Source organism: Rhinatrema bivittatum, chromosome 2 (assembly GCF_901001135.1).
Source record: "Rhinatrema bivittatum chromosome 2, aRhiBiv1.1, whole genome shotgun sequence".
NCBI lineage: Eukaryota > Metazoa > Chordata > Amphibia > Gymnophiona > Rhinatrematidae > Rhinatrema > Rhinatrema bivittatum.
In genome coordinates this window covers 662,389,917-662,416,349 of record NC_042616.1, presented here as the reverse complement: position 1 = coordinate 662,416,349, position 26,433 = coordinate 662,389,917, and the positions used below count along the sequence as shown (strand labels likewise).

Below are 26,433 nucleotides of genomic sequence, written 5' to 3'. Positions count from 1 at the left end.
CACCTTCAAGGAATTAAGGGCCAAGCTTTTATTCAATCCATCCCGCAAAACATCCAGAATGAGTGGAATCTTAACTGAAAGAGGACAAACACCCTGCTCCTCACACCAGGCCTTAAAAACTCTCCAAACCCGCACATAAGCCAAGAAAGTGGAAAGTGCTATTAAGTTCACTTAGAGAATAGCCACTGCCATTAGCAATGGTAACATGGAATAGACTTAGTTTTTGGGTACTTGCCAGGTTCTTATGGCCTGGATTGGCCACTGTTGGAAACAGGATGCTGGGCTTGATGGACCCTTGGTCTGACCCAGTATGGCATTTTCTTATGTTCTTATCTTGAGAGTGTTAAGTAAAGTGGCAATCACCGCAGAGGACTAACCATGCTTTAACAGGCGAGTCCACGCAAGGGTCATACCGTAAGACAGAATCAAGTCAGATCCTCATGAAGAACCTGTCCCTGCTGATGCAGATCCATGTGCGGCGGAAGACAAAGGGGGGCCTCCACCAAGAGTCATCACAAATCCTCAAATCACGGACGCCTGGGCCAGTATGGCGCCACCAGGAGTACTAGCCCCCTGTGGCCTTCAATCTTGTGAATTATCCTGCACAGCAAGGGCCACAGAGAAAAGACATATAGCAATCTGTCTTCTGGCCAGAACTGTATGAGAGCATCTATTCCCAGGAACCACGGATCTCTCCTGTGTCTGTAGAAGCAAGGCACCTTCTCATTTCGAGAAGTCACCAGCAGGTCTAGGAACGGAATGCCCCAGTGATCCTCAATCAGCTGAAATGTCTCAGCTGGCAATAACCACTCTCCTGGGTCCAGACTCTCACTTCTGAGAAAGTCCGCTCTTACGTTGACTTTTCCTGCAATGTGAGAGTCTGAGAGCATCTGCAGATGACCTTCTGCCCATTCCATCAGCTGGCCTATTTCCTGTGACACTTGCTGGCTCTTGGTTCCTCCCTGGTGATTCATATACAGCACCATTGTTGTGTTCTCCAACATCACGCAAACCGCTTGATTCTGCAGCCTGTGGCTGAACTGCAATCATGCCAGTCATATCTCCTGGGCCTCCAGGCAATTGATGTTCCAGTGGGACTCTTCGGCATTGCAGTGCTCCTGGGACATTAACTCCAGACATGAAGCCCCCCAACCGTGAAAACTCTCAGTTGTCGTGAGCACCAACCAGGCCAGAGAGGAAAAGGGAACTCACTTTCTCAGATGATCCTCCTGCAACCACCACTGGAGGCAGAAACAGATTTCTATTGGCAAGTGAAGCTGAACCACATAATCCTGAGACTGCAGGTTACCATGAGATAGCAGAGAGTACTGAAGAGGACACATATGCGCCTTGCCCATGGAACCACTTCCAGAGTAGCTGCCATCAAGCCGAGAGTACCTATAGGTAGGACCACACCATTGGGCATAAGGTGTTTATCAACTGACACACTTGAGATATCAGTCTCTGAATCATTCCTGCCCTGTGTCGAACCAGATTCCCAGATACTCCAAAGACTGGGATGGTTGCTCAGGTTCACCTCCATGCGGTTCTCTTCCTGAGACTTGGAGGGTCCACCACACAAGCCCACTCCTCTCTGCTGGGGACGAAAGGACTGAGACCTACCGAAAGGTTGAGTCTGCTGAAAGCTAGTCCCTTTGTAGGGACAAAAATGCCTGGAACCCTGGAAATGACCCCTCATACCAAAGGAGCACTGTAACTGTTTCTTATCCTCCGGCAACGGAGACACCAGAGACTTACCCCACTTACTGGCCAGTTTCTCTAACTCTCTCCCAAACAAGAGCAAGCCTTTAAAGGGAATCTTGAAAAGATTGGCTTTGGAAGCTGTGTCAGCTGACCAATTTCGCAACCAGAGTTGACCCCTGGCTGCTATCACCAAAGCCACTCCTCCGGCTGAGGTCCAGACCAAATCACAGCCTGTGTCTGCTAAAAAGGCAACAGCAGGCTCCATAACCACTTTGGAATTCCCTCCAGACTCATCAACCTTCTGAGAGAGAAGCAGACAAGATCTCACCACTAGGGTGCAACAGGAGGCAATCTGTAAATTCATCAACACTGCCTCAAAAGCTTGCTTAAGAATAGCCCCAATCCTTCTATCATGTATATCCTTCAAGGCCACTCCTCCCTCTATGGGGATAGTAGTCTGCTTAGACATGGCACATACCAGAGCATCCACTTTGGGAAAATGTAAACACTCTCTCACAGCCGGATCCAGGGGGCGAAGTCTTCCAATTTTGACCCCCTTTAAAATTTGCCTCTGGGGCATCCCATTCCAGAACAATCAATTCCTGGATTGTATCCATCACTTGAGAAAAAAGAGGCTTTACATAAGAAAACCAAAATGGGATTCTTCCTCGGCTCTGACATAGCATCCAAACCAGGAACACCTAGCTGTTTCAAGGTTTGGGAAAACAAGGCCAGCAGTTCATCCCTATGAAAGAAATGCAACATGGTTCAATATTGAAGAAAAGCTTTTAAGCCTTGAAAAAATTCCACCCAAGAAAAAGCAGCTAGGTCCAGACCAAGCCCAGAAGGAACTGGAGCTTGTCCCAAAGAACTGCTCTCGCCAGTGGAGGAGCCAGTCAAGAGAGAACCAAGATCTGGCATCTAAACAGTCAAGGCTGTGACCAACCCATCTTCAGAATGGGAAGAGCCAGGCTTAGCAAAATCTGAGGAAGTCAGCTCTACCTGAGTGTCTGAGCAGCGCTGACACAGGTTAGAAGCGAGGTCCTGCTGAGAAGCTCTAATATGACAGGCAACACAAATAGGAAGACGATTAGGCTTCTTGCTTACCAGTGCCATCATTGCAGTAAATGTGCGTCAGAACAGCTCAAGCTCAAAAATGAAATGCACCCAAAAAATAAGTGCCTAGAAAAAAGTGCGGCAAGATGCATGCACAACCTGTGCAGCAAATTAAGTGCATAAAAAAGTTTGTGCGTGTAAAAAGTGCACCCAAAAACCGAGCGCACAATGTGTGCAAAGAGCCAACACATTGTGCACACCAACAGCCTACAGAGGGCAGCAGAACATGCACACGAGCGTGTGAAAATGGCCGCTGCAGCCTACCACGTGACATGCAAGAAAAAAGCCTAGCCCACAAGGTCCGCTCAACCTGCCAAACTGTCCAGTTCCCCAACCCTAATGGGAGCTGGAACGAACGTCAGAAAGCGCGCCGAGAACGGAGACCGGAGAAAATCATGAAACCCTTCTAACTGTCTCTGATTCAGGTAAATCTTCCTCTTTTTTTTAAACCTTACCTGAGCTCAGTGCTTACCGGCTAAGTACAGAGACGATCTCCGGCTGCAGGGGGAGAGCGCATCTACCGTCACCACCGTGCTCGGCCTCCTACGCCTGCTGCCTTTTAGCTGTACTAGCAGCTAAGTCGACACCAGGAAACCCAGCTACTGGACCAAGGCACACCTCTGAAGGATCATGAAAATTGCCTCAGGAATTCTCAACTGGGGGAGGGACCTTTAGGTATCACCTTAGGCAGAGGCAGCTCAAGGCAATCTGCTGCCAGAGGCGAGGGATGAGATTGGTGCCCCTTTTCCCCACCCTCTCTCGCCCCACATTCATCTCACTTTGCCCACGCCCCTACTCCCTTCAGCCGCCGCCGGCGCACTGGCCTAGCCTCTGGCGGCACTGGCGTCCCTCCTCCACGCTGCCGGCCTGGCCTTAAGCGACATCGGTGTCCCTCCTCTGTGCCACTGGCATGGCCTCTGGTTGTGGCGGCCTGCGGCAACAACCTTCCTCTTTTCTGCCACCACCAGCCTGGGTCAGCAACCACGGCAGGGGCAGGCAAGATGAGGTGGATGCCACAGTGGCATTCTGAGAGGGGCATTTTTTGCCGCTTCAAAATTCTGCTGCCTGAAGCGGCCGCCTCACCCTGCCTCATTATAGAACTGCCCTTGTCTGCAAGAGAGCGGGGCTTTCTGTTCCTGAATTTAGAAGTTCAAATTTCTCCTTTCAAAAAGCTCAAAGCAGTCCTCATTGTGAGATGCACGTCCACCATCTGCTGGAGATGGAATATACTGGCAAGCTGGGGTCACTGCAGTTTATACTGTGGATGACAATATATATGGTCTCTCCTTTTATTTCCACATTTCATATAAGTATATCATTGTTCCCTGAGTCATTTTTGGATGCGGTTACAAGTTTACTCACTCGCATTCCCTGAAAATGCCAAAGAAAATACGTTGCAAAACAGATTGGTTTCAAATTCAGGCTCACATATGAATAGTACATTCCATAATTCAGTTAGTAACTCTGTGCCCATCACTCTTCCTCCACCACCTTTCTGTGTCAGTTTGCTCCGTTTCAATCTGCTGGCAGGGGAACATAAACCCACTGGCCCTGAGTCCATCTGACTACATGCTAGGAAATAATGTATTGCTGCCTCAAGCATGGAGATAAAACAAAATAGAGGTATTACTTTAACATTCACACTAAAACGTGAGCATGACTCTATGAATACTTTCTCAGTAAGCAAAATATTTGAAACCCCAGGGTCATATTTAAGGGTCTAACAAATTAGGACAAATAGCTGCAAGTTCATGTGATTCTGCATCTTTTGCCCAAGGCTAAATTCCTTTCAACATTTAGAACATTAGAACATAAGAACACAACATAAGGGCCCATCAAGCCCAGTGTCCTGTTTCTTACAGTGGCCAATCCAGCTCATAAGTACCTGGTAGGATCCCAAAGGGGTAGATAGATTCCAAACTGCTTATCCCAAGAATACCCAGTAACTTCATTGTGTGTCCCCTAGTCTTTGTACATTTTATGAAAGAGTAAACAACTGAGTAAAGTTTACTTGTTCCATTCCATTCATTATTTTATAAACCCCTATCATATCTCCCCTCAGCCATCTCTTCAGGAAGGGTAAACATTTCACAGAAAAGTTGCACAAGAAAAATGAGTGGACAAATTGCTGAGTGATGTTGGCCTGGAAGGGATAAATATAAGGATCAGGCCAAAGTCCTACAGTGCCTTTATGTACGAGTTTTTATTTTCCCAATATGTTATAAAAATTTTCCCTTTTAGACGTTTCATGAAATTCAAGCTTTGAGCAAAGAAACCGTGCTATTTCATATTTGTGTAAGGAATCTCAGTGGCAAATATTTTTAACTGTTTTGTCCTGTTATTACCCAGTGCTTAATTGTGACCCCCTCATTCTAAATATGTAAAACAAGATTAGAAAGGTGCATTCGATGGAATACACACAATTTCCAAAAGCATTCTTTACCTCCAGCAATTATTATTAACAAATATTCTTGCCATGTACTTGTTGTGTGTGTGTCTTTTGGAGGTGTGAAGTGAATAGGGGTTGTGTGTGTATATGTGTGTGTGTGTGAGAGGATGATATAGGAGGCCGCAGGGCCGGATTTACACATTTCTACTCCCTAGGCCAAAGCACAATTCTGCACCCCCTTCTCCTCAAAAGTTGATTTATAATTTTCAATTTAATATGTAATAGTTTATTTTTGAAACATGTAAGCACTTAATACAATCTTTATAATCTTTGAACCATATATTTTTAATTCAAAACTACACTACTGCACTACTTATGAAATTGCATAACATTAACTCATACAAAAAAACCTTTCCATCGAATTTTAACTCATACAAAAAACCTTTCCATCGAATTTCTTCAAGTCGTCTTAAATATCTACTAGAATTTCTTCCTAGAAGCAAAATAAAACAAAAACCAGTAAAAAAAACTTTCAGCCCGCGGGATCCGCATCGCTCCGCAGAAGTTCTTCTATCCGACCCGACCCGCGCTGAAATATTTTGAACCCGATCCGGCCTGCAGGTTTGGGTCAGGCCAGCCCGCAAAATGCAGACATCTGCCTATATAACCCATACGAGATACGACGATTACTTCTTTGGTTAGTTCAAATTATTCACCCAGATGGCGTATTCGATACAAAAAAACAGTGAATAAAATTGACATAAAATGCAGAAGAGTTACATCGATTCTCATCTGACATTATATAATTTTATTGAAATGTTTTGCATTTTGTGCCAAACTTACATTACACCACATTAAATGATGCTGCATAAACAAGCCATAAGTTGTGTATGTCATGTTTTGTAATAAAAATCGCAGCCCCTTTATAATTTAGTGAAAACCCCCGTCAACTTTGTCTGCTTAAGGCTTTCAGCTCTGAGTTAACAAAACAGTATATAAAAGTAGTAACAATATATTTTACATACCTATTATCAGTAGATATGTAGAAGACAAGCGATATGAGTATAATGAATCACTTGGAATCACTATCGGAACGCCAAATCTGGAATTTTCCTTTAACTCGTGGTTTACGCTGAGTGTGTGAGAGAGAAATAGCAAATGCTTTTTGCCTGTGACTGAGCAAGACAGCGCAAACTGTAGAGATGGGCAACGTAAATGTACCACTCAATTTATTTAAAGTATATGGATGTAAATTTTAAAAGCAGCATTTTATATGGCCTTTTCAAAATAACAACACTGAAAAATTTGTAAATGTTTGATTGTTATTTCTGCCCCCCTGACTGCTGCGCCCTAGGCCATGGCCTAGGTTGGCCTTATGGGAAATCCGACCCGGAGGTGTATGTTTGTATGTGCATGTGTGCACTACAGCCACAGGGGTAATGGGCGTGTTGGGAAAAGTGTGGGGGATGTGTTGTAGAGTGTGTGTGTGTGGATGGGGAAAGGGTTTTGCTCCTGCCATCAGTTCCTCGGACCATGGAATTTTACATGTGTAATTTCCTACCAGTGGCATTTTGTGTGCAAATTGTCTGTGCATGCACAAATGAAAAAGGACACATACACCATCATCAGGCACATCATTTCTTACAGCACATCACTGTAAAGAAAACTTAAAAAGTTTGGTTTGTAAATCTGCTATACTTCACAAATCTGTTATACTTCACAAATCCACTAGAGGTAGCAAATTCACTTTTTAAGTTCTAATGAGAGTAAGTGCATGTTCAAAGATTGACAACACCTGTTTCTTTTCCAAAGCTACATGCAACCAAACACTTTAAAAGTTTTTATTAGTGACATGAATATGCTTCATATAAAATGGATAATTTAACAGGAAGTTATTGATGTGATGAATGTTTCCAACTAGAATCCAGAGTCCCTCTTCAAATTTATTTACATTATTATAAAACCCAGACCAACATAATGCAATAAAGTAGACTTAAACTGAACTCGATGCTCGAGGAAAATTAGTGACCCAAAAAATAAAGCATGTCTTCTCATTCTAGCTGAAGAACTCTCCCTCTGCCTCTCAAATACAGACACCCTCTGTTATTCCATGTGTGTCCCAGTTTATAGAAGAAATGGATGGTATGCTGTCAGAACGCTATACAGAGAAATCTCATAAAACAGTGCCTTTCATACTGTCTAAAGCACATATCAGAGATTTACTGGCAATTTTTGCCTCCTCTGCATTATTTGGAGAAGACATACTGAGATTTCAATGAAGGCTGTCAGTAAATGATTTTTTTCAGAGAAGTTTGCCACTATAATCAGTATTAGAGCAATCTTTACCATTCTCTCTGTGGTGTCTTATTCTTTAATATAAACTAAACTTTAATATAAACTAAACTTTACATAACACTCCTCATTATGATTGGTTCACAAGGGGGTTTTATCCTATCAATAACAACTGAGCAATAATCCCTGATGGGAAAAAGCATTTTGGAACCTATGTACTGAACATTTTCCCCTGCTCTGTACATAGGATGAGAAAAACTTTTAGTACATCTTGTCCTGTGCTGTTAAGAAGAACTGAAAGCCAAAGTGAACCTGAGGGCACAAATTAAAACAGGCATGTACCCCTAACCACAGGGGGATTACAATTATTACAAACTAAAATATATTTAGTTTTAGAACTGTTCAAGCTTCTTTTACTATCTAAAATAGTGCCTCTAGCACCCACATGTGGGGTTGTTAATGTTAGATCTGGCTTTACCTCATCATGATCTAACTTTAGTTGTGTTACTTTCTGGAGAGCTCGGGAACTGGTGAGATGTCTCTCTCTAGCAAGCAGCCTTAGAGGATTCTGGTCCTTGTACAGCAAATGTAAGCTCCAGGAAGATTATGCCGTCAAATTTAACTGGACACCATCCTCATTGAGGGTTAAAACTGTTCCTCTTGCTGTGAATACCATTGGGGTTACAAAAGTCCACTGTTTAGATAAATCTCAGATTATACAAGCAAAATCCCTGATGTGGATAATATAATTGCACTAAAGAGATTTAACACCTTTTGGTGCACCTTCAGTTTGAGATTTGACTGAACTTTTCACATCTATTTCCTTGCTGGGAATTTCTGTGAGTCATGTTAAATGTGTGCAAGAAAATAAACAAGATGGTTGGACTCAGACTGTCTCTGTTTCATTTTGGAGTCACCCGAGATCATGGAGTACAGAGGAGACTGGCCTACCTCCTTGAAAGATTCTGCAAGCTCTATGGGAGATAGGGTGGTTCATGTTACAAAAATTGGCACCCAGAACATTGGGCTTTGGGTGTGAAATCAAATTTTGGAATGTTTGGTGCATTAGTGATTCTTTGTGCATATTGGAGCATGGTAAAATCTAAGGAGGCCACAAGGTCTGTCATTGTTAGAATTTCAGTGAAAGAAGAAGGTTTACGAGTCTGCACAATGTGGAGGAACTGTCTAGAACTATTGAACCCTCGATGCATGAGGAATGAGTAATTGTGTAGCACGCACCTACCTGATTATGTCACATCATCAGACATACGTGAGATAAGACATTGTCGCTGTGCACTGAGGAATGTGGTATAGCATGGAACAAGGTGAACAGTGCATGCTGTAAAAACTGTCATTGAGTGGCAGAAAAGAGAAAGCATGGAGCATTACTTCCCTGTTTAACTTCTGCTAACCCAAGAATAAGATTGGGGCATAGTGTGGCTGGAGTGTCGAATTTGCAGGGCATCCATCAGACCTGTGGCACTGGACATCGTATGCCATGAATGCCATGCTTTACATTTTTGGTCTATGGTAGATTATCAAGCAGGTATGAGGCATCTTGGTGGTTCAGGAGATTGTGGAGTAGAGCTGGCCATGGTATGATCACCTCTCCAATGTTGTCTGTAGCGTCTGAACCACAGCAGTACCTGCATTGTAAGGAGGCAGGGAAGGAGAAGGAGAATAAGGCCTGAGGTTGGAAAAGAACTCTAGTAATATTTAGTGAATTAAATATGGCCAAGAAACCTCTGGAAGAAGAAGATGAGGACCTGCCTGTTGCCAACATAAGCATGGGAAGATACTGACCCCGTCGATAGTATAGGAAGTGGCAAGTGGGATGCGCCATATTCTGTAGAAAGCCATGAGTCAGGTGGAGGCTGAGTTGCCTGAAACTGCAAGTTCACCGCTGGAAACTAGCATGCCTAGACCCTGTGTGCTGCAAATGTAAGTGCAGTGAGTAAGGGTCAAGGGAACGTAGATCACACTAACCAGGAAGATCTCAGCAAAGTTACTTAATGAAGAGCTGCTTAGGCCCCACTAGCGGTTAAATGGCGTGCAACATTTAAGAGTAGGAATCTTGTAGCAATGGGAGTCTAAGAGGAGTGTAATTGATGTGAGACTGAAATATTAATTCTTCACATCCACAAGGAGATGGGTCAGGAGGAGGTCTATGAAAAGTGTTTTCCATGAAACAAAAGTATTTTAGTATGATTGTGGTGTAGAGTAGTGGTTTCTGAGATCCTTGGCTGGGGAATCTTTTGTAGAGTTTGTTTGGGAATGTTGCTGAAGGAAAGAGTTGCTGTTGGAGTTTGGAACAGGAAGTTGAATTACTGAGAAGTCGTGTGTAGGGAGCCCAGAAAGAACAAGGAATTGGTACTTGTCTTGAAGTTCCAGTATTGGGCCAGGAAATTTCAAACTACATAAAGAAAGTGTGAAAAGGTTGTTTTGGACTATTTCTGCAAGTTGTGACTAAACTGAGGAATTTCAAGAGGGACTCCTTCTTTCCACCTGGGGTTGAATAGTAAAAATCTCTGTGAAGAGGTGTGTGAGGATTCTAGAATTTAAGTAATCTAAGAACTGTGCATATGGAAGTTACTTGGAATTTTATTTTTCTCTTTTGAACAACTGTGAGTTGCTTTTTCTGCACCCTACCACAGTAATTCTGCACAACAAAATGGTAAAACAATTTGAACTAAAAATATTCATTCCTCTTGGGAAAAATGGTGCTTATGCACCATTTTTGTAAACTACCCTTCTTCGTTAAGGGTCATTAAGGGTGGGGAAAGATCTTTCTGCAACCATGGAACCTGTCATAAAACAGGATTCAGACCAGCAGGGCCCAGCAAAAGCTGAGAGGCCCAAGGGGAAATTTGCACTCAACCAGGAAAGGTAATTCTCCAAAACAGAGGAAATAAATTATTGTAAAGTCCAAAATAAAATAACTGTCCAGAAAAATAGTAGAAACAAATCAATAGACAGTCCATGTACACAAACTAAAAAATCCATTAGTAGTCTATCAACTCAATTCAGATACGCTACAAAATTATTCAGTTAGTTCACTCCTCTAAGCCCAAGGTTTTTGGACAAAGCTCTCTTTGCTCAATCACATAGCAAGATCAGTTGTCCTCTTCCAGACCCAGTGAATTAAAAAAACATTTCCCTTGTCAATTCTTCTTCCCCTCGTGCCAACTAAGGGCCTCCCCAGGCAGAATGGTGTCTGTAGAGACCAATTCCTGTTCAGAACTGAGTTCTGAACAGAGATTGGCTGCTTCACTGAATGAAGTGAATAAATGAATACTTAAGTGCTGGGAGCTGTCAAAGCTATTGCACTGAGTATTCAGCCCAGCCGGGGAGAATAAGACCCTCTTCTCCTGAAACCTTGGGGGAGGTGGGGTGATGTCATGGTGGAGAGGGGGGTACTGGTGATGCAGGTAGGGCTAGTGGCTCCTTCTTGTACATCTTCCTTCACCAGAGGCAGATGGATTGCAGGAGGGCTAGTGAATTCCCCCAGTACAGACTTTATTTTATCAGAAGATTCAGGTTGGGTGCAGGGTAGCCATACTAGACCAGTTCTGCCAGGTTCTAAATTTGACTGCCCAAGTCAGGCACCTAGCATTGAACATTAGTGCTAGGTGCCTAACTTCCTCACCTAACTTGCCCCAACCTCTTTAAATTGAAAAATATAGGCTTCTATGTTTATTTATTCCATATTTATTCTACATTTAGATATTTATAGCGGGCAAATTTATAAATTCAGAACCTTAGGTGCCTAAGATCATTAAAATGTCAGCTTCAAAGTTCATAGAAATGATAGAGAAAAGGATTTTATTAAAGGACTTCCAATATAATAAATGTAGAAGTTATATTTAGATTGCCTACATTCAAATTATTTAAGGTAGACATTTTGTCCAGAGCTCTATTCTTAAGCAGGAGATTAACTCACTACTGAGTCCTATTAAAGGCTGAAATGAGACAAAATTTGCATTAGTGAGTTCTCCTTGTACAGAGATGTTAGTTTCTTTGTGGATGACATGGTTACCAATTAATCTCTTCTACATCTAGCCATTGCTGAAGTGTACTTGAAGGAGAAGAGATGCTACTGTGTTTTTAGGTTTCTTTAGCTAATGGGGATGGCTATGATGATTTTTCCAAATATAGAGAAGGAGCAATGATGCACTCCACAATTCATATACACAATCCACAAGGAGTGCAAGAAGACTATAGGTCCAATAATTTCATCTTCAAAAATATTTATTTTAAACGTTCAAAGGAGCCACTCCTATTTTTAATTCATGCACAAGTAAATGACTGCTTCAGGGTCCCCAGACACGGGCCCCGTGTTTCGCCCGAAGGCTGCGTCGGGAGGGACAGTCTGTAATCTTAACAAAGGCTAAAAGAGAACAACGAAACATCAGTGTTAAAAATGGACCAATTTAAGGGTACAGAGTATATCTACCGGTATTGACGCCGAGACACATACCTTAAAGTCAGCTGAGGAGTTCACACAGCTAAAGCGGCAAGGAGGGCGGGCGGCTAGACTAAACACAGCGTTTTAAAGAGAGCTGTTTTGGCGCGATTTTGAACCACCAATCAGAACACGAATCAGCTAGCCAATCAGAACAGGACAGATCTGCGCTCAACTAAATGAATATAATGGTAATGAGTTCAGTTCAAAAGGATCCTAAAAATCATAACGGTAAAATTTCTTTTACCGGCCTATCTTCCTTCCAGCTTGTTGCAAGCTTCCAAGTTCTCTCCCCTTGTTGATTGTAATTTTTGACTTCTTCCTACTTATTGTTATCTTTCATTTACGTGAATTTGTTACTCTTGTTGTTTTCCCTTTGTTAAACTGTAAACCGATCCGATATGGTAATTTACTATGAAGGTCGGTATAAAAAACTGTTAAATAAAATAAATAAATAGTGTCAAATAATAGGGATGTGAATCGTTTTAGGACGATTAAAATTATCGTCCGATAATTTTAATATCGTCTTAAACCGTTATGGAACACAATACAATAGAGATTCTAACGATTTATCGTTATAAATCGTTAGAATCGTGAGCCGGCACACTAAAACCCCCTAAAACACACCCCCGACCCTTTAAATTAAATCCCCCACCCTCCTGAACCCCCCCCCAATGACTTAAATAATCTGCGGGTCCAGCGGCGGTCCGGAACGGCAGCGGTCCGGAACGGGCTCCTGCTACTGAATCTTGTTGTCTTCAGCCGGCGCCATTTTCCAAAATGGCGCCGAAAAATGGCGGCGGCCATAGACGAACACGATTGGATGGCAGGAGGTCCTTCCGGACCCCCGCTGGACTTTTGGCAAGTCTTGTGGGGGTCAGGAGGCCCCCCCCAAGCTGGCCAAAAGTTCCTGGAGGTCCAGCGGGGGTCAGGGAGTGATTTCCCGCCGCGAATCGTTTTCGTACAGAAAATGGCGCCGGCAGGAGATCGACTGCAGGAGGTCGTTCAGCGAGGGTTCCGGCGCCTCGCTGAACGATCTCCTGCAGTCGATCTCCTGCCGGCGCCATTTTCCGTACGAAAACGATTCGCGGCGGGAAATCACTCCCTGACCCCCGCTGGACCTCCAGGAACTTTTGGCCAGCTTGGGGGGGGCCTCCTGACCCCCACAAGACTTGCCAAAAGTCCAGCGGGGGTCCGGAAGGACCTCCTGCCGTCCAATCGTGTTCGTCTATGGCCGCCGCCATTTTTCGGCGCCATTTTGGAAAATGGCGCCGGCTGAAGACAACAAGATTCAGTAGCAGGAGCCCGTTCCGGACCGCTGCCGTTCCGGACCGCCGCTGGACCCGCAGGTTATTTAAGTCATTTGGGTGGGGGATTTAATTTAAAGGGTCGGGGGTGGGTTTTAGGGGGTTTTAATGTGCCGGTTTTGCGATTTTACGTTTTTTCGATTTTTCACGATTTTTCACGATTTTTCACGATATTTTACCCCCCCAAACGGCAACAATACGATTCCCTCCCCCTCCCAGCCGAAATCGATCGTTAAGACGATCGAGGACACGATTCACATCCCTATCAAATAATACTATATATTATGGAAAATGTTATAGAAAAGATTCTTATAGAAAATACTGCCACTCGATCTCATTGTTAAATCCTGCAGGATGCAGGCTATTGAGTGTGAAAATCCATTTCTGGTCTCTACGGATAAGCATTTCGGAAAAGTTTCTTCCCCGACATGGTGGATGAAGCAAATCAATTACCAAAAACTTTAAATCATCCTCAGAGTGCCCTGCTGTTTGCCAATGAGAGACAAGGGGAGCAGTTTCACGGCCAGTACGAATGTTTGACCGGTGCTCAATGATACGGGTGCGTATCTGTCTAGTGGTTTTACCCACATACAATTTTGGGCAGGGGCACAAAATCACATAGATTACTCCTCGTGAATGACAACTGGTGGAAAATCTTAAGAAAAATTTTTTGTGTGTAATTGGATGTTCAAAATTATTGGTAGAGAGAACAAAAGGACACACTGAACATTGTCCACAAGATTGGTGGCCGGAAAAAACACCTACAATATTACTAAGGTTGGGTTGAAAATGTGAATGCACAAGCAGCAGGGCACTCTGAGGATGATTTAAAGTTTTTGGTAATTGATTTGCTTCATCCACCATGTCGGGGAGGAAACTTTTCCGAAATGCTTATCCGTAGAGAGCAGAAATGGATTTTCACACTCAATAGCCTGCATCCTGCAGGACTTAACAATGAGATCGAGTGGCAGTATTTTCTATAAGAATCTTTTCTATAACATTTTCCATAATATATAGTATTATTTGACACTGTTATGTATTTTTAGTATCCTTTTGAACTGAACTCATTACCATTATATTCATTTAGTTGAGTGCAGATCTGTCCTGTTCTGATTGGCTAGCTGATTCGTGTTCTGATTGGTGGTTCAAAATCGCACCAAAACAGCTCTCTTTAAAACGCTGTGTTTAGTCTAGCCGCCCGCCCTCCTTGCCGCTTTAGCTGTGTGAACTCCTCAGCTGACTTTAAGGTATGTGTCTCGGCGTCAATAGATATACTCTGTACCCTTAAATTGGTCCATTTTTAACACTGATGTTTCGTTGTTCTCTTTTAGCCTTTGTTAAGATTACAGACTGTCCCTCCCGACGCAGCCTTCGGGCGAAACACGGGGCCCGTGTCGGGGGACCCTGAAGCAGTCATTTACTTGTGCATGAATTAAAAATAGGAGTGGCTCCTTTGAACGTTTAAAATAAATATTTTTGAAGATGAAATTATTGGACCTATAGTCTTCTTGCACTCCTTGTGGATTGTGTATATGATGATTTTTCCAACATTACCTCGTTCAGATAGTTTTCTTAGTATTGAGCAGTATACAGATGTGACTGCATTCTTCACTTGGGCTGCAGTAGAGAATAAAGCCTTATCATTCTAGAAAACAGAGATGTGCTACTTGTAAAGATAGTATTAATTTTTTTTTTTAAGTTTGGCAGTTTCCTCCTCCTCCTGTGGGCTTTCATCTCAATAGAACTGACCACTACTGGGGCTACTGCAGCATGAGCCTTCATTCACAACTATCTAGTGATTCATCCTTATTTTTAAATATCTTCTGTTCTCTCTCTACTCTTTAATTAGCCTGGGTCATCATAGTGATAATTCTTGGCTAAGGGCTGCCAACCACAGCATCCATCAGAATCCAATGTGTGAGCCGTGACTCTACCCACTAGATGACATTTTACATTGCCAGAAAACCACAATACTGTATGAAACAGTTTCAATAAACATAATCTATACATTAAAATACTATCTTTAATATATCTAATGTATTCATAATATCATCATATATCTCATTACAAAAATTATTTTGTTAAAAAAAATTCAATTGAGACCAATTCACTAAATTCATTATTTTTTTTCATACTATCCCAATGCATAAAACCATACAAAATCCCTAACATTCACATCACACATCCACCTCATTTATTCAATAAATTATACTTCCAATAATTAAACACAACAATCATCTTTCTATATGTTGCTAATAACAACATGTGGCAAATAGTTACAGGAGATGCTCGGTATTATTATCATTAGAAAGACTTTGACATTTATTAATTAATTCCAAACTGGCTGATGCTTAACTTATGGAGTACAACAATCATATTTCCAAAAACAGGAAGGCTGTCCACTAAAACCAACAAGCTTGTACCATAAACACTGGTGAGGAAAATTGTCATGCTCCAATGACTCAAACAGTGGCTACAGAGTCAGACCACTATGCCTCATCGTTCAATATTTCAAACATCCTAATGTTATTCGAATCTCTTTCCCAATGCTGTGGCTCACAATTTGCTTTTCAAAACTAGTCTCGGTCTCCTTCCTTAAACAATTGCCATCATAATACTGCCATACTGCAGGTGTACTCCTCCGATGTAACCAAGTGTCCCCTTCAATATTCCTCCATTGTAACCAAGTGTCAGCTTGAATATTCCTCCGAATACATCATAAATGTCCTGACGCTGTAGCGTTTCGGCATTCCTGTGTGTCTGCATCAGGGGAATATCTTTAACGAACATTTCTTCAATATAGCCTCCCAAGCTGTATGTCATTCATAATTTTTGAAATGAGATACATGTTATGAATACATCAGATATATTAAAGTTAGTATTGTGTTTATTGAAACTGTTTCATTCAGTATTTTGACTTTCTGACCTTAGATCGAACAGTATGGTGTGGTCGGGGTAGCTTTTGTTTTGCTAGTGAGACATTTTACATTGGCTAAAACTCCCCTTCCAAGGTACTTCTGAAGCATCACAAACCCTGCTTGTTCCATGGGAGAGAAGCTGGACTTGGGAATCAAACCTAACACTCAAGCATGGCAGTATAAAATGCTGCTAAAATCATTGAGCCAATCCAGGAATAGTCCTTCCTGATTCATAGTGCTATTGTTAAGGAAGTGAGGGCAAGACAAAATTTAGAAAGGGATGAGACCTTTCATTTCCTGTTTTTTATTCTGCGTGGATGTCTGCCTTTCCTATTTCCTGTCTGGAATTCTCTTCAGTTTCAAATTATAACAGTATTTTTGCTATAAAAAATTATATCCTAGTATTTTTTGTTGTTTTCTTTCTCCCCATGGATTCTTATAGCGTAGGGACATGTTTGTGGTTTTGAGTATATTTAAATAAGGTGGAGTGATAAGCAAGCACGTTTGGCTTCTTGTCCCTAGTTGGAGTGGACATCATGCAGTAAACATGCTCAATATACTTGCTCTGCCCAACTTGTTTCTGCTGTCAGGAAAGTGATACTGCAGATTTCAGAAAGGGGTAATGAGGCCATGTATATTACAATGAAAAGGATAAAATATTATGTTAATCAGAGTGGGGACCAAGCTAAAAAGCCATGAAAAGGCAGTTTATGCTGTTTTTACAGTTTCACAGGGACTTTAAGTTATGCTTTTTTTTTAACATAGCATTTAAATATTTTCATTTGCCAAAATCAAGAATTTTTTCTTTTTTTTAGAGAATACATTCCGATCAATATCGTAATTTGTTTTACTTTTTAAGGGCTAGAGAGGAGAACACCGAGGAGAGGAATAAAAGTACAACACAACAATTCCTTCACATAAGCTGGGTCCCATGTTGTCTGTATGCAATGGATAAGCTGTGTTGCCTGTCAAGTTAAATAAACAGTTTAAAAAAAAACAAACATACTGTGTCTCTAAATTCACGGAACACAGGTTCTACTTAAAAGAACAACATCCAGTGTTTAATATAAACTTTTGAAAACTATTAGTACTTTATTTCCAATGCCACCTTTATAAAAAAAAAAGTAAAGAATGATATTCAAGGTCATGTGATTATTTTATTTACCCAGGAGTTCCATTGCATCATCCTCATCATGGATATCATCCTCTGTTAAAGATGGTGCAGTGCTGTTGACAGAATCAAAGGAATCCTGTGAAAGCATGGCAGCCAGCAGTTTCTTATGATGTTGTTGTTGCTGTTTCAGGCCCTTGCTTTTTGGTTCCATCTTTAAACTAGGGGAAAAAAATTCATAAACTCCGTTTATTGTACCTTGATATTAAAAGAATATAGAATAATGTCATGATCGTATACAGTATTTAGGAACTGAAGAATGACCACAGTGCAATACAAATGTAAATAAAGATGGGTTTTGGGTTTACTTGACCACATACTGAAAATAGCCACAAGTACATCGGATGCATACTCTCACATGGGCCAGCAAAGACACAGGTACCAGCGCTGCCTCATCAGTTTCTGAAGCAGTGCTGACATCAGAGTGCTCACATAGCAGGCCTTCACTTAGAGCCTTCTGGGAAGCTCATGTCCAGTATGGTGGCTATCCCCAAACCTCACAGATCATTGGAAGCTAGCATATCGCGTAGAGGTTGCACATGACCATGTACAGCTGTGCCCTGCTACATCCAAACAGTCAATTCTCATGTACAGATGGTGAGGGCCTTGGTCCTTGGTCTGTCACATTGTTTATGTTAGCTGCATAGGGAGGCTATTATAGGATACTGATCTGACTACCTGAAGGTTGGATTGGGAATAGGATGGTGTCATGCCTTCACATGGTGTAGAAAATCACCTCTGAAATGTATAGGTCCTAGTTTATTTAGGGATGACAATAACAGCCCACACATGACAGAACTAAAGGTTCACCTCATTGAACCAAGGCAAAGCTGTGTTAGAATCTACCCTGACATGTCACAAGTAGCCATTAGAAAATATTGAGATAGGGTGCAGCAAGGCCCTTTGCCTATCCAGCTCAGGGCTAGTCATATTGTCCTGTGTAATGTATGTATATAGAAATTCTGCAGAGTAGTTTATTCTAATTGCTAATAGAAGATACAGTCCTTATCCTATATGTGGCCACCCATAAAGCACATAGGCTGAGGATTCCTGGGGAGATATGCTATCAGAATGGGCCTTTCCCTAGCAGCAGTATGACCTTTCAGGTCTTTTCAAGTTTGAGGCCCTTGCTTGTCTGCATGGCTGCCATGATTTGTGGACAACATAGCAGAGTTACTGACCTATAGGATGTGTCTCCTGTGGTGGTTGTCCATTTTACACTTTGTGGATTTGTAGACCAAGATTGGTATGTTGATAGACTCCCAGTCATCAGCTCTGTGTAGAGCATTAAGGCAAGAGAAGATTAAATCAACTGATGACCTCATGAGCCAACAAGAAGTCTCCTACTGAAGCCTGCCACTGTGCAAATTATATAGCCAAACTGTTCCCAGAGATATGGTAGGCATGATGTTTTCTGCACTTTGGTGTTATTTGTAGAAAGACATGCCTTTTCAGTGCCTGAGGCTTGGAGGTGCCCATGTTTGTAACAAAGAGGATTAAGTGATCATATATGCTTCCAATAGATGTCTGTCAGGCTGCCAGGTGTAGACAATGTTGTGTGAGTAGTAATGACTGTGATGATCTCATTAGAAGGTAGGAACAAGCTTGGCACAGACATCATTGATGGCTGATGACAAACAAGCCAGGAACAGCAAATTTGGGCCTGGGTAGGTTAGCAAAGTGCTGACAATGTACAAACAACAATGTACTAACAGATGTATGTGTCTGGGTAAGTGATGTGCTGTGTTAGCCTCTGTCTATATCTGTGTCTGGGGGTGATATATAGCTTGTAGTTTTCTTCCTTACCACACAAATGCATACACCCAACTTGGCCACACAGTCTTTAGCCAGAAGCAATTCCGTGCTTCCACCCTTTAGGATGGATACTATTGATATGGTAATGTGTAGGCAGGGAGAAAATGGCCTCACATATGGTAAACTAACATTCCACCTTTGCCTGACACTGTTTATTCATTCAGCCAAGAGGGGGTTGAAAACACTGGCAGTATAAGAGTTATATCCAGTGCTACTTTGCCAGATAAGTTGATATCTGCTTGTGGTTGGCACTATGTAGCCACATCTTGACAACTCCCACAATGTAGCCTGGCCACTGTGCCACACAAGCAGAGACGTATATACTTATGAGGCAAAGTAATAGTTTAGTGGGAAATGTATTGGTCTGGTAGGTCAGTGGCTTTACAGCTGTGCTGCCAAAGTGAACTACTCCTTGCTCCCAGTATCTTTCATCTGAAGCCAAATAGCCCTAGCTTCTCTTGTGTAATGCAAACATACAGTATGAAAGTAGCAACCTGTAGCTACAGCTTTCAGTGTGTTGCAATGTACTGAACTGAACACACGTCACAGCTATGTTTTGTGTCTTGCTGCTATGGAACACATCAGAGACAGCTGTGCCCATGCTATAGGGGGTATATTATGCACTACCTTCTCTATACTACTACATTATATATCCTGAGATCCATCATCAAAAGCCATTTAGATGGCCAACAGTAAAGTTAGCACTCTAAACAACTAATGTGCTATATGCAGCCACTTCTTTGGCTATATTCTAGCCACATAAGTAATTATCTGCCTGTAGTTTATACCTCCCTCCTCGGCACCTGATGTTCTCCCACCCAGTAACTTTAGTGAGCCTATTTGTAATGGTATTGGGAATGAGGATCGTTGGGAGAGCATCAGCTGCTGGGGAGGAAGAGGTGTTTGGGGGCGGGGCATTAGATAATGTCTACTTATTTTGGGGATGCAGGGATAGAGGGGAGGCAAGTTCTGGCAAGTGCCATCTACTTTCATGCTCACAGGATAACAGAGTTGGGAGAAAGGTCTAGGTCAGCAGGTTGATGATACCTGGGGAAGGGGCTGGCAGGAAGCATGCCAGGACCCCTATTTGATGTTATGTTTTTCAAGAGACAGTGCTAAGCATGTTTTTTTCAAGATATTCAAGAGTTTATGTGCATACAGAAAAGTGTTTTGAATTAGTGATGACACATGGGTCATGTGACTATGCTCCAATGTTTTTTCAGTGAAGTCAAGGCATCTTAAATGGAGGAAGGATGCTGCGATTTGTTCAAGCCGTTATGGATGTGGGGTTTGGGAGCCAGAAAAGCTTAAAGATAAGTGTTTTTTTTAAAAGTAATTTTAATATGCAATTGAAAAAAAAGAGAAAAATAAACACCATGTTCTGTACACCCCTGAAGCAGACACTGAAACACCAGCTGTTGTCAGGTGTGGGTGCCAGAAAAGTTTGAAGATAAGTGTTTTATTAGTATTTTTTATGTGCAATTGAAAAACAAGAGAAAAATTTAAATGACTTTATATTGGAGACTGAAACAATTATAAAGAAGTGCTAAGAAAATTGGCAGTTTACCTTTGGGTATGATGGCTTCCTTATAAATCAGTCCTATGAATTCTTTGGTGGTTATTTTTTCAGTTATATTATAGATTTTACTACTATTGGTTTTCTTTTTTTATGAGACATCACAGACCGATGTGACACTAAGGGGCAGATTTTCAAAGGGGTACGCGCGTAAGATACACGTGTACCCCCTGAAAACCTGCCCCAAGCTCCTCCTGCGCGCCGAGCCTATGTTGAATAGGCTCGGCGGCGCGCACAAGCCCCGGGACGTGCAGAAGCCCTGGGGCTTTCCTGGGGGGCATGTCGGTGGTGTGTCGCGGCGGCACATCATCCAGGGGTGGGGCCGCGAGCATGGTTCCGGCCCGGGGGCGTTTCGGGGGCATGGCCGAGGCCTCCGAAACCACTCCCGAGCCGTGGAATCATGCGCCGGCCAGCTGGCCAGTGCGCGCAAGTTACATCTGCCTCAGACAGGCGTAACTTTTCTAACAAAGGTAGGGGGGTTTAGAAAGGGCTGGGGGGGTGGGTTAGGTAGGGGAAGGGAGGGGAAGGTGCAGGGGGGTGGAAGGAAAGTTCCCTCCGAGGCCGCTCCGATTTCGGAGCGGCCTCGGAGGGACTGGAGGCAGGCTGTGCGGCTCGGTGTGCGCAGGCTGCCGATTTTGGGCAGCCTTGCGCATGCCGACCCTGGATTTTAAAGGATACACACGGCTATTAAAATCCGGCATACTCTTGTTCATGCCTGGTGTGCGAACAAAGGTATGCTCGGCCGTACTTTATTAAAATCTACCCCAAAGGGTGCTTCTTCTCTGGCAGAGCATAAGGAAGATAGGTGTTCAAAGATTCTTGTCTTCAAGGCATAGGTAGTGTTGCTCACATATAAGAGGGGGAAAGGACAAAGCATTACATAGCCCACCCCTATCGAAAGAAAAGATGATGGATGTTTTAAAAACTATGTCTTTCCCATATTCAGATACATTAAAGTAGTGAGAGAAAGTGAAAAAGGGCAAACAACACACTGATCTCAATGAAAATGACCCATAATCAATATGACAAATTCAGCACTGGACGGACATAATTCCAAAGAAACCAAAATGTCTCAAAGATTTTTGCCCACAGTGAAAAGCAAAGCAGAGTGTCTCTAATAAATGGGATGTGGGGCTTAAACAGACCAATGTCATCTGGTAACTGCAGAACTTATTCATCCTCCCTGAGAAGGGAAGGACACAAGTCATTCGGTCCAAACTGTCTGTGGATACTGTACAAAAAAGTAAGTCCCAGTTAACAAATAACACCCATTTGAATGCTTCTAGGATAGTCCCTTGCACTTTGGTTATTTTTGCTGTCCTGATACATTTACAAAATCAAAAGGTTAAATTAAAATTTGTAAGGTATGACACCTTGTATGTCCTTTCCGCACAGCCCTCCAGTGAAACACAAACAATGATGGGGGAATCGCTTTCTGTAAACTTTTTTTGATGAAGCTCTGAAGAAATTGCCTTAAGGATTACAACTTTAGCTTTTCGTAGATCTCTGGACAGCTGTTATACTTTTTCACATATCCATTTGGTTTGTTTGTTATAATCTGCATGTGTAGTTCTTCACTCCAATTACTGACAATTGCATCTCCTTTACATTACTATCTTGGATCCCTGCCCTGCCAACCTGACAAATTTCCATCCTTGAGCTTTATTGCTTGGTTCTATTTTGTATAATGAGTTTACAAAATAAGGTTTTTTTTTCCATTAAGAAACATTCAGAAGATAAAATACTGTTGTACTTCAATGAGAGCTCTATGGAGCAGAAAATGTGTAATTTGTCTTTTGAAAAAATACGTCAGCTGCTATTACTCCAATAAATTCAAAATAAAACAAAACATACAGTACATTGGTGTATTTGCTAAACAATTTATAGCTTTCAAATGTTTCTAGATTAAAATTAATATATTTTGGACATATTTCTCTAGGAAAGTGACTCCCAAATCTGGTTCTTGAGAACCCACAACAGGTCTAGTTTTCAACAAAATATGAAAAGTAAGCTAGTTCTTAGACCAAAGGTATGAAATATATCTCATGAATATTCTTTTTAGATAGCCTGACAATCAGAATTCGTAAGAGATTCTTGAAGAATGGACTTCAAAAAGGAATGTACTTCTTTCACAATTGTTAACCTTTTATTTACTACACATATAGAAGTTTATTTTACACTTCCTGAATGCTTTCCCGTGAAAGGGCATCTTATACATTTAGTCGCCTGAGGGATATCACTCTATATATTATTATTGCTTCGATTTAAAAGATGACTGTATTATAAAGTGTTCTCAAAGCACCAAAACAATGAATTCCAAGCTAAAAGGAACAATGAAGAGGGACTATTTTTTAATAAATAAAATTCTTGATAAAATATTACATTAAAAAGTGATAAAACACTGACAAACATGAAGCACATTTATTCCATTCCATGTAGGCATGTGAAGAGGCAAAAATTTATATTTTGTTTTGTTTATTCATTTTGTGGGTCACCTCCATTTGTTTTATTAGCTTCAAATGAAAAAAAAAAGTGTTTCTTCATTTCATTCAGATTTTAGTTCCCATTAAAGTCAATGGGGGAAGCAATGAGTCTATTTTGAGCTGCAACATTGGGGTTTTCTTATCAATTATAATGAAACCTGTGGGTAGACAACAGCAGAAGGATGAAGAGAACTCCAAGGCACTAAGCTTGTGGCATAGTGGCACCATAAGTGGCATGAATAGCCTAAGTTAACTAATAGGGTACCAACAATGGCAGGATTTCTCCAAGGCACCATCAGATGAGCAAAGGCTTCAGAAGAGGGTCCCAATAACGTGGTATGAACCCCCAAAGGTAGTATGAGAGGGGCAAAGTGGCACCAAAAGTGGCACGAACATTCTAAGGCACCATGAAGGGGGAACAAAGCTTCCTCACCACTACCCAATCATGATGCCCCAGTGGTCAATCCACTTCTATCTATTTTTCCAGAGGTATATCATGAATAGGTGTCTGCTGCTCTACTAATCTCTGAAGCATCAGATAGGTGAAATTCCAGCAGATTCCAACATCTTGAAGAAGTCAAGATGCATCATAAGTGTCCACCCTTCACACATCGATGAAAGTGACCTACTATTTTCCTACACCTTGCTATCAGGTGCTTCAGGAATAGATTCCCATGGTCCTTGGACCTCAGCCCCAGAGCGTCCCTCACTGCCACATGCAACAAGTGTGCAAAGTAATTGATCCTCCAAAAGACCCAATCTTCTATTGCTATTGTCATATTTTTCCCACCTTGTCACAAGGAAACCTGCCTGAAGACTCCTGCCTCTCCGATCTAACTGCCAACCCTCCAGCATCCTTCCTATGGCTAACAGAATATTGGATGAAATATGAGGACATCACCTGGGTGTGCAGCATAGCCTACATGCACTCTGATGTTTAGTCCCCACTAATTTCCTCAACGCACCTCATTAATACTTTCAATGCTGCCTGCCTCTTGCCCTGGGATAGTAATAAGGAATGCCACCCCACTTCCTATGTAGTGGGTTGCTACTGCAGATGCAGAGGGCTGCTGGCCTGCCATCTGCTTGGTGGAAGGGGCAATGGAATCAGCTTGGGGAAAAGTCTTCACATTTTCAACTCTTTCCTCTGGCTATTACTTTGAATGGCAGAAAGGGTCCCAGGCTAGTACTGCCTCCCTCCCCTGAGTGCTGATTCTGTAGGTGATGCTGCATACTAGGAATGTGCAAGGAAAACAAATTTGTTTTCATTATTCAGTTCATTTTTTTTGGGGGGGGGGGTTCCCCACAAATTTCAGTTCATGGATTGCTTGATTTGTGTTAAAATAAATGAATCAAGCAATTAACATCCCCCCCCCCAAAGGCCAAAAAATGAAAACTAGACCTCCTTTCCACCCCCCTGGAAAAATACCAGGGCCAGGAAACCTCCCAACTTCAACTTACCCAGTCTGGCACAGATCTGCAGGTGGTAACTAGGCTGAAAATCTCAGACTTGCATAGGCTGAGGCCATGGGAGCTCATTGCAGCCTCGGCGTACTCAAGGCAGACACCTCAGCCTAGGTAGGAGACCAAAACCAGGCTCAACTCTACAGCTCGGCACAGAGATGAGGTACAGACACCAGGGCCTCGGCCTAGTCCTGGGCCCATACCCAGGCCCCATACTCAACCCGATCCGAAAACCAGGTCCTGACACCTGGAGCTCAGGCCTGGCCCAGAAACCGGGTCCTGACACTGAGGCCTAGGCCAGGACCCAGGCCAGACACCGGGGCCGGGCATCGACACTGGCGTCAGGACCTGGCCTCCAGGTCGAAGCCCCGGCATCAGGACCTGGCCCCTAGGTTGGGTCATAGCGTCGGGCTTAGGCTTGGGCCCCAGCCTAGGCCAAGGCCCAGAATTTGGGACACGGCCTCCGGGTCGGGTCATGGCTTTGGGCCTGGGTCCAGGCTGAGTTCCCAGCATCAGGACCCATCCTCCAGGTCAGGTCACGATATCTTGCCTGAGCTTGAGCGTAGGCCCCAGCATCGGGACCCACAGAATACTTTCTATCCTCTCTAATTAATACAAAATTCTGCAGCTCATTTATTAACTGAGACACATTTGAAAGAACACATTACTCCTGTGCTTAAAGCCCTACTCACTGACTACTGGTTCTTTGACACATTCAATACAAAATAGCAGTCATTATACACAATTTTCTATATAATGTATCTTCACCATGGTTCAGTTTTACATTATGTATTCATACCCTGGTCCATACACTCCGTTCCTCTAGCCAATACTTACTTGACATTCCATCTCTAAAGTCCACATGGTTATCTGAGATTCATGAATGCTCATGTTCTATCTTTGGCGCCATTCTTTTAATTCTTTACCTCTCAATATATTTATTTATTTAATGTACTTATAGGCTGCTATATTCAATTACAAATTGATCAGTGCGGATTATAAAATAAAAAAATATTCATAAATGTTAAGACAATACATAACACTTTACATGAAAAAAACATATTACATATATCAATTTACAAATTCAAAGCATAAACTTAAAAAAAAAAATCCTGGACTTACACTGTTTTCTTTGTACACTCTAAACAAAGGAAGTAGTTCCAAAACATGGGACCAATTTGAGAAAAGGCTCTCAGTCTAGTTTGTTGGGTTTTACAACTCCCAATACAAGGAATATGAGGCAAATTTTGACCTTCAGAGCATAAGGACTTTAGGAATGTAAAACTTAATACAACCATAATGTAATGATTTGAAAATAAAAGTCAACAGTTTAAATTTAATTCATTCCTCTTGTGAGGATGGCTGAGCAAATCATCTCTGTCTGAAGTCAGGAACCATGCTGACTCCAACTTTTCTTCTTGCAACAACTTTTATTAACAATAATAGCATTTCAGCAACATCAATGTCTGTCTACCTTTGCAGTACATTTTCAATTCCTTCAAGTTAGGTTAGAGATACTTACAGGAGCTGCATTCTCCTGGATACATGGGGGCCTCCTGAAACCAGTTAGGCTCACAAACTTATTCCTTTCCCAGCAGGATCCTCGCTTAGCACTTTGTCCATCTCTGCAGCCATCGCCTGTATTTCAGCTACTGTTTCTAGCCATTCCTCTTTCTGGGCAGTTCACAATCTGGGAGTGGGTTCCTTGGCCTTACTAGCCTGGCTGGCCTATCTAG

General features: G+C 42.3%; 1 protein-coding gene across 1 annotated transcript in view; it reads right to left on the bottom strand.

Annotated features, from left to right (window-relative positions):
* Positions 1-26,433, bottom strand: part of C2H8orf34 (chromosome 2 C8orf34 homolog) — a 624,237-nt gene that overhangs the window by 305,049 nt on the left and 292,755 nt on the right. Inside the window, exon 7 of the mRNA XM_029591437.1 lies at positions 17,354-17,520. Within this exon, the coding sequence (XP_029447297.1) occupies positions 17,354-17,520 (167 nt within the window). The remainder of the gene's footprint in view (positions 1-17,353; positions 17,521-26,433) is intronic.